We start from the raw sequence: 9,627 nt of genomic DNA, 5'->3' as shown, positions 1-9,627 counted from the left end.
TCTCTCTCTCTCTCTCTCTCTCTCTCTCTCTCTCTCTCTCCCTCCCTCAGAGAAAATACTCTGAAGTCAATTTAAATCATTTCAACTCTTATATTATAGTCTTTCACATTAAATATCAAAGATGAATGTACCCTTACCCTTTTCATCCTTATTTTTGGCATTACAATTCAGCTCTAGTTTGTTGCTTCAACAAAATATTTTGGATTGTAATTTAAGAGATTGGATTTTAATTTCAGGCCATATCAAGTGAAGAAGTGACTGCTTGTATTGATCAGTATAAAGCCAACATTTCTAGTCTTCACATTTTTTCCTCCTTTCTGACAGAACTGAAACCAAATTCACTAACAGGTGCTACACAGCTTAATAAACTTAATATTACTGCACAGAATTTACATACAATACATCCACAGGCTATTGACTGCAATGTTATAACCCATATATATGGGTTATATGAATTACACATAAAAAGCAGTAAACTTGTTGCGCTCAACGAAGATCAGTTCAAAAGTTGTTATCAATTACGAGATGTTTCATTTGACGGAGGAGAATTGGAGTTTTTGTCTCTCGATTTTATTCCTGAGGGTAGTGAGTATATGAGACGACTGCAAATAAGAAATATGCCAAATCTTAAGACTGTGAGCCCGCTCAAGGCCAACATAACTGGAAGTTACTTAATTGAAAATACAGGAATTGAAAAACTACATCCATACATGTTTGCAAAGAATTGGGTTGCAACACAGTATATTACTTTTAGGAATAATCCACGTTTGAAAGTTGTGCCAAGTCATTTATTGTCTGGTGGATATCCCAATGTTGATATATCTTTTGAAGGAGTTCCACTCGAAGAGTTTGAACCCTTTTTCATAGACGATACAAAAGATATGGTAAGAATTTATTTGGGAGGACATAATATAAGACATATTAATAAAACAGTTTTTGAGCCAATTTTCAAAAATTGGAAGAACAATGCAAGTTTTATTGAGTGGAGCACCTGGGGTGCTCCAGACCTTATTTGCGATTGTTCAATTAACTGGTTTGCGAGTGATGATACTCTAAAGCAGTACATCCAAGCTGCTGAGTGTGAAGGAGTTGGACCACTTGACATGGTGACAGCTGACCATTTTTTTCACTGCTTTGACTGTCCTTCTCCAGATGGCCTTTTCTCAGATCCAAGTGAATGCAGATACTTTTATCAATGCTCGGCGGGGCGTCCATATTTAAAGGTAAGTCAAAGTTTCAAAAATAAATTACTTTAAACTATATGTGAGTATTCTTCAGCAATAGGGACTAATCCTTGTTTGTTGTTTTATTTTTCATAGCGTAAAAATGGACCCTTACATTTTTGATCATTGATTTTAAAAAACAACTTCGTAAAAGTAGTCAAACAGTCGATGGTAGCGCCCTGTAAGCATGGAGCGACGTGGCAAAACAGTAACTGATACTTTAAAAATGGAATTTTGATATTAATATATAATATCATAAGAAATGACTTATTACGCTTGTTCTAAATATACGAGTTTCGTTAAGTTTAATGTTACCTATCGAAGTCCATGAGTCTGAGAAAGTTCGCTTGATTTAAAAAAAAAATGGTTAAAACAACCCCCAAAAGACAAATAATCTTAATGAAAATCACACTACTAGATTCAGAGTAGCCGAGAACCCTATTCTAAAAGTTTTGAGCTCTCATCTGCAAAAATGTGGATTTTTTTTACCATGGATACGTATTTATTTTCTTTTTGTTGGTTCCAGGGGAGATCGAGTTAGAACTTAGAATCTAAGAAAAGGCTCTTTTGAACGGAAATTAAAAGTTCTAGTCCCCTTTTAAGTGACCAGAATGATTATAGGGTAAATTGCCTCCTCCCACCCCCATTTTCCTCAAAGCCGTCTAATAAAAGTTTTTTCTAAGCCATTTTGCTTAGCATAATTGAAAACTTTGCCTTCACGGATAACATAATCCTCCACAGCCTCCAGGGAAAGGTCTGTAAGTCGTTATACTTATCCATTGTTTCCGCATAGTATTTCTTATAAGAAAGTATACAGACCAAGTTTCCAGATGATTTATTCATGGGCATTTAACCTGGGGTAATCTCCCAGAATTTTGATACGACATTCTTTTTATTTGCCTTATTTTCTCTTTGCTGACTCAATTTTACACGTGGAGATATTAAAAAAAAATATCCGCGAGGAAATTTTTACTGGGCTTGAATTGTCTGGAGTATTATTCTAGGGGAGGCTTTTTCATGGGAGAAATTCTCGATGGGGGAGTTTTCCGCAGGATAGATTTTCAGGAGGAAATTTTCTTCTGGAGCAACTTTCTTCTAGGATAGGGGGTATTTGCAGGAAAATTATCCGCAGAGGAGGAGATTTCTGGCATTTAACAACAATAAGAAATTAAATTATTTTTAAATGAAAGTGTGCTAAGAAACATTTTTAACTTGGACTCATCCACGAGAAATTTTCAGGGGGAATATTCAGCTAGAGAGGAATTGTCTGAGGGCAGTTTTTCCGACGAGGGGAATATTCTCCGTGGGAAGAACTTTCAAAGAAGTCCTTTTCCACGGGGAGAAGGATTTTTCCACGGAGAAGGAGGCAGATCTCTCTGCCTTATTTACAACAATTAGAAATTAAATAAAAACCAATTTTTTATACCTAAAAGTAAGAAGCAGCATTAAATCTTAAAACGAACTGAAATTATTATGTTATATGAAAGAGGTTGCCTCTATTTAAATACCTCGCCCTTTACGTTACTTAAAAATTGTTATTTAACTTGATTTAAATAGATATGTATAAAGAATTGGCTTATTATGCTGATTCCAAATACATAAGATAAATTACATTGAACACATGCAAAGGCTCCACATATTTCGATGATTCAGTCAGTTACTGAAACTAGCTGAAGTATTCAAATTGAAACAAACTATATTTATATAGCGAAATAATAATTTCTGGATCACATTAAGTCTCCAGTCACTTGGCTTAGAGGATTTATTACAACCGGGTTCATTCAAAGTCTTGTGTTCTTTAATATTGCTTCAACTTATGTCAAAATTTTAAGGAAGGTTGGTACAATCTTCTTTTTTACAATTGCAAACGAACTATTACTGAATTTATAGTTAAAGTATCATGGTTGGTTTTTTTCAAGATCATAATGTATTTCTAGGATTAAATAAATAAGAGTTCCAGTGGGGTTAAAGTGAAAAACATACACAAATGTTATAGATATTTCAAAAACGAACTCAATCATTAGCATCAGTAGAGAAACTACAGTACTAAAATTAAAACAAACTGTATTTATATAGTACAAAATAATAGCTTCCAGGTCACAACAATTCTCCAAGCCATTAGCATAGAGGGTTCATTACAACTGGGTTCATTCAAATTCTTGAGTTCTCTAATATTGCTTAAATTTATGTTGAATTTACAATGAAGATCTTCTTTTCATTTAATTGCAAACGATATATTGATGAATTTATGGTTGGTCTGTCATCCCCATATATACGACATTGGTATTTTTTCCAAGACCACATTGCCTTCCAATGAAGAAACAAACAAGAGTTCCAATAGAGATAGGACCTTTTATTAGACAGTAAAAATCTTTACGAAAGTTCTAGATTTTTCGATGATTTTTTTCACCATCATTACAGAAACTAAAATATTAAAATGGAAACAAACTATATTTATACAGAACAAAATATTAACTACCGTGTCACAGCAAGTTTCTAATCCATTGGCTTAGAGAGTTGATTATAACTGGGCTCAATTAAATCTTGTCCTCATTAATATTGCTGAAATTTAAGATTAATTTTTGATAAAGGTGGTACAATCTTCTTTTCTTCTAATTGCAAACAAATATTTCTGAATTTATAGTTTTGTATCATCTCCAATATACCACGGTGGTATTTTTTCCATGACCACATTACCTTCCTATGACGAAACAAAAAAGAACCAAATAGAGATAGCTCCTTTTATTAGACTGTGAAAAACATATACAATAGCTCTTGATATTTCGATGGCATGGTCAGTCATCATTATCAGAAGATAAACTAAAGTATTTAAATTAAAACGAACTGTATTTATACAGAAAACAAAATAATGAGTTAAGGTCACAGCAAGTTTCCAGTCCATTGGCTTAAAGGGTTCGTTATAACTGGGCCCCTTCAAAGTTTTGAACTCTTTAATATTGCTTAAAATTTATGTTGAATTTTTAATGAAGTTGGTAAATTAATATTTTTTTAATTGCAAACGAAATATTGCTGAATTTATAGGTGGTCTATCTTCCCCATATCTACAACGTCGGTATTTTTTTCATGACAACACTGCCTTTCTATGACGAAACAAATAAGAGTTCCAATAGGGATAGATACTTTTATTAGACAGCGGAAAACATATATAAAAGCTCTAGACATTCCAATGTATTAAAATTAAAGCAAAACTATATTTATGCAGAACAAAATAATAACTTCCGAGTCAAACAAAATTTCCGGTCCATTGGCTTAAAGGGCTCATAATAACTGGGTTCAATCAAAGTCTTCAGTTCTTTAAAATTGCTTTAATTTACGTTGAATTTTAATTAATGTGGTGCAATCTTCTTGTTTTCTAATTGGAAATACAATATTGATGATTTGATTCTTGGTTTATCATCCTAAAAATATACAACCTTGGTGTTTTCTGAGGCCACACTCCCTTTTTATGACGAAACAAATGAGAGTTTTAGAGCTTTGGCATAGGTTTTTCACAGTTTAATAAATGGACCTATCCCTGTTGGAACTTTAATTGTTTTGGTATAGAAAGGCAGTTTGGTTTTGGGAAAAATACCAACGTCACATATGTGGGGATGACAGACCAACTATAAATTAAGCAATATTTCGCTTGCAATTAGATGAAAAGAAGATTGTACTTCCTTCGGTAAAAATTCAACGTGAATTTAAGCAATATTAAATAACTCGAGACTTTGAATGGACTCACTTATAATGAACACTCTAAGGCAATGGATTGGAAACTTGCTGTGACCCGGATTTTATTATTTTGTTCTATATAGATATAGTTTGATTTAATTCTAATATTTTAGTTTTTCTACTAATGATGATGACTATGTCGTCGACATATACAGAGGTTTTGTGTAGAATTTGAACTGTATAATGAAAGGACATAACCCTATTGGAGCTTTTATCTGTTTCCTTATAGAAAGGTAGTTTGATAGAAAAACTACCAATGTCGTATATATTGGGAAAATGCCACCATATACTACCTTGTTATGCTACAGGTTTTTGACGAGCGTTGAGTTGAGCTCTGAGGTGCCTGAGCTCTGATGTGCATGAGCTCATGAGCGTGAGCTCTGAGTTGCATGAGCTCATGAGCTTTAGCTCTGAGGTGCACACCTTACGCATGTGAAACATCAGAACTTGTTTCGACAAACAGAAAATCGATACTCTTAAAAGATGATCTGATCCTGGTTGAAAAAGCTTTCAATTTTAAAAGGAATGTGGCTTCTATTACTTTGCCTCATGTAAAAAGAGAGCAACAACTATCTAACCATAAATCTGTTTTTCAGAAATGTCCCGATGGGTTGGTATTTGATGCTTCAAAACAGATTTGTGAATGGCCGTTTAATGTTCAAGGAGAATGTGGAACGAAGTAGTCAAAACAAAAAGCAGTTTTCAATTTTTAATGAAGAACTTGAGACTAAACATGTGAATGTCTGCAGTAAATATAATAAAAAAGATTTTTAAATATATTTTATCAACGGGATACTTTGTTGTTTTGTCGTGTAGATTCATTTAAAAAACAAACACTTTACTTACTTTCGACATTTGAAATGTAAATATAAAATATACATCACACCCCTACTGGTAGTAACCATGGTAAGCCCACAGTACAAATCGGTGAGGCCGGAACTAATTGAATCTGTGGAGTGTCGGAGTTGTGGTGACACCGTGGGATTAGACCATGATGAGTATACTACCTTTGGTGAGCAAGTTTCACAATGTTCGACCCAGGGGGCCATGTTCTCTGCCACTAATATTTTAAATTTAAATGTCTCTTTGGAGGGACACAGAGCCTCCAGTTTGAATTTTCAATGACAGTAGCTCTAAGTACTCTCTTTCCAACCCTACCAGGGTCCAGGAAAATAATGAATTACAATCGTAGAAAAATAACTCATTTTTGTTACTAAGATGTCAAATCAATTGAAAGAAAAGTAAAGGCCATATTAAACTTAAGATCCAAAGAAATAGAAACCTAAAATAACTCAAACTAAAAGTGACAAGAAATTACTATTATAGAATAAATGAAACCCAAAACGAACAGAAAGTAAATAACAGGTACTAATATAAATTAATAAATAAACCATAAAATGAGTAAAATTTAAATTGAACATGCAAATGAAGCTGAAAACGAACAAAAATATTTTGCTATTGAAGTATGAATCAAACTCAAAACTAACAAAAACTAAATAAACAATCATAGCAAACAAACATACAATAGGTACTAACATAAATGAATAAATAAATCTTAAAACGAGTAAAAATTGAACAGGCAAATCAAGCTTGAAACGAACAAAAATCACTAAAAATAAGAGTTAGATTTTTGCCTCCTTTTCTTACTGTAAAAGACTAAAGCCTACTGCATCATTAACACTCTACTGAAAACCATATTTATCTAGAATAGTTTCGGAATGTACAAATAAAATCAAACTGAATGTTTGATTTAATGATATTAATTGTTGAGGGATCATCAGTTTTATTTTTATTTTATTTCACTGTGATTTGGTTTTAATTTTCAAAAGAAAATATTTGTTATATAATTCGTTCTCAGTGAAGCACCAAAGACACAGTAGGCCTTAGACTTTTACAATAAGGGAAGGTGACAGTATCCAACTCTTGTTTGTAGTGAAGCGATATTTATCTTGAACAATCCGGGAAGGACTAATAGAATTAAACTAAACATTTGATGTATAATGATAATAATTGCTGAAAACTCATCAATTGAAAATTTGATTTTACTGTAATTTTTATTTTTATTTTCAATGTTGTAATAAGTTCAAAAGGAAATATTTTAATTTGTTTCCAGTAAAGCACCAATGACGCAGCAGGTTTTAGACTTTTACAGAGAAGGAGGCAAAATCTTAACTCTTGTTTGTTGAGATTTTTGGTCGTTTCAAGCCTGATTTATATATATTCAATTTAAGTTTCATTCGTTAATATTTATTTACTCATTTACATTAGTACCTATTGTATATGTGTTTGCTATTATTATTTATTAATTTCTGTTCGTTTTGGGTTTATTTATCCTGCAATAGCAAAATATTTTTGTTCGTTTTAACCTTGATTTGCATATTCAACTTAAATTTTACTCGTTCTAAGATTTTTTTTATTCATTTACACTAGTACCTGTTCTATGTTTCTTTGCTATTATTGTTTATTTATTTCTGTTTGTTTCGGGCTTCATTTATTCTTTAATACTATTCTCTGGTCGTTTTGAGTTTGAGTTATTGCAGAATTTTATTTCTTCTGATCTTAAGTTTAATATGTCCTTTACCTTTCTTCAGAGAAACTTCTTTTTCAGAAAGTTTATTTAGTTAATTTCTCTTCGTTTTTGATTATCAAAGTTTCAAGTTTTTCAAAATTCCCTATTTAGAAATAATGTCTTATTCCAAAGTAAATACATACTTGGCAAGAACTAATAAAATTAAACTGAATATTAAGGCTCCCTAGCTCAAGATTTTGTTTCACTCAGGGCCAGATTCAAAGCTTTGACACTTCTAGCCTCAAGCGTTTTTGTCAATCTGTTTTTGCAAGATTTTAGGGGAAACCCCCAAATATTTTGGGACAGTGAAAGCCGCGGGCTTTGTGAATCTATTGATGAATCCTGGTCTGTAGGGAAATGGAGAGTATCCAAACACTTCTTTGTAGTCAAGATTACAGGTGTCTTGAATAGTTCTAGAAAGAGCTAAGAAATTGATTACCCGTAATTTTTGGAATAAAATATCGTTCTTAAGCTGTTTTTCTTGGGGGGAGGAATGCAAAGAAGACTAGGGTCAGCTCCCTTAAGCTTGGAATAAACTTGTGTGTATAAGTTTTTTGAGTGGTGGTCGGGGTTAGACCTATCTGATCTTTGAACTATTTTCAAAACTAACACATAAGAACGTTATACACCCCAGGATAAAACGCTTGCCCTGGGATTTTGGGGGCTGTGTTGACCCGGCATTTTTTATCTAATCTTTTGACTTACTTTAACAAAATGACTATCTAAAAAATTCGACCTGGTGGATTTTGGGTAAAAAGGGTAGAAGGGCTAGTTGCTCTCCGGCTGCTTTTGACTCAAGGGAACTAGAACTGCCAATTTTCAATAGAACAAGCCCCTGAGGAAGTCTATATGACATTCCTTCCGTAAAAAACCTTACACGCCTTGGGGCATAATTTACAACACTTGACCCCGGGCTCTGGAGGGTTTTGTAAATCTCTGAGTTTTTTTTACATGATCTTTGGTCTATATTTGACAAAATCGAACGCCATTGGGGAAAAGATGCTTTGTGGGGAGGGAGCTAGTTGCCATCAGATTACTCTCGACTCTAAAAAAGAAACCACTACTTTCGATTTCTAGTCATTTGAGTTCCCCCTGATGTTCACCATATCCATAAAAACCTTATATACCCCCGGCATAAGCTAAAACCTCCCCCGGGATCTGAGGGGGGGTATGTTAACCTTAAAATTTTCTTTATCTGATAGTTGGACTATTTCAAACGAAATGGCTACCTTAAAATTTTGATTAAATACGTTTGAGGCAAAGAGGGTTTGTATAAGAGGGGGGAGGAGATGCACTCCATTAACTTTTGATGCTTAAAACGGTAACTAGAACTTTCAATTTCTAATTGAAACATCTGCAATTAGAATTTCAATTTCCAATGTGTGTTTTCGTTTGATTGGATGCATTTGGAGGGAATGGGCCTTGCGGGGGGGCCTAGTTGCACTTGGATCAATTTTTGCTTAAAAATGGCAATAGAAATTCTTATTTAAAATCGAATGAGTCCCCTTCGAAGTTTATACTACCATCCCTTCCATAAAAGCCTTATATACCCCGGGGGCATAACTATCAAAACTTGCACCCGGGTTCAGGGGGGGTGTGCTATCTCTTAGGTTATTGTTATATAAATTTTGGTCTATATTTGAAAAATGGCTAGATAAAAAGTTGGATTGGACGCATTTGGGGGAAAAAGGGGTGAGTTGGGCGGGGAAGGGGATAGTTGCCGTCAGATCGCTTTTGACACTTGAAAGGGAAACTAGAACTTGAATTTCTAATCATTTGATTTCCCTCCAAAGTTTATGCAACCAGCTTTTCCATAGTATTTTATATGCTCCCGAGACACACGTTAACATCCTTAGTTCCCCGATTTCTGGAGTTGGGGAAGGGGAGGGGTATTCTGATCCTACTGTTTTTGCTATCTTATCGTTGGAATATTTCAAAGAAAATGCCTATCTCAAATTGATCGGATGCACTTAAGAAAAAGAGGGTGAGTGATTGGGGAGGGGGATATATGCCTTCCGATCACTTTTGACTCTTAGAAATGTAAGTGTAATGTTCGATTTCCAAACAAATGAGCCACCTCTGAAGTTGACATGACCAACCCTT

The 9,627-nt window shown here is 33.8% G+C and overlaps 1 protein-coding gene across 3 annotated transcripts in view; it reads left to right on the top strand.

Annotated features, from left to right (window-relative positions):
• LOC136026506 (uncharacterized) overlaps positions 1–5,748 on the top strand; it is a 32,273-nt gene extending 26,525 nt beyond the window's left edge. For all 3 annotated transcript variants that reach the window (XM_065703158.1, XM_065703139.1, XM_065703148.1), the window contains 2 exons: positions 237–1,223; positions 5,552–5,748. In XM_065703158.1, coding sequence (XP_065559230.1) covers positions 237–1,223; positions 5,552–5,638 — 1,074 coding nt within the window. In that variant the 3' untranslated portion in view covers positions 5,639–5,748. The remainder of the gene's footprint in view (positions 1–236; positions 1,224–5,551) is intronic.
• Positions 5,749–9,627: the final 3,879 nt, after the last annotated feature.

Source organism: Artemia franciscana, chromosome 1 (assembly GCF_032884065.1).
Source record: "Artemia franciscana chromosome 1, ASM3288406v1, whole genome shotgun sequence".
NCBI classification, from domain to species: Eukaryota; Metazoa; Arthropoda; class Branchiopoda; order Anostraca; family Artemiidae; genus Artemia; species Artemia franciscana.
The sequence above is the reverse complement of the archived record's forward strand: the minus strand, read 5'-3'. Positions and strand labels throughout refer to the sequence as shown.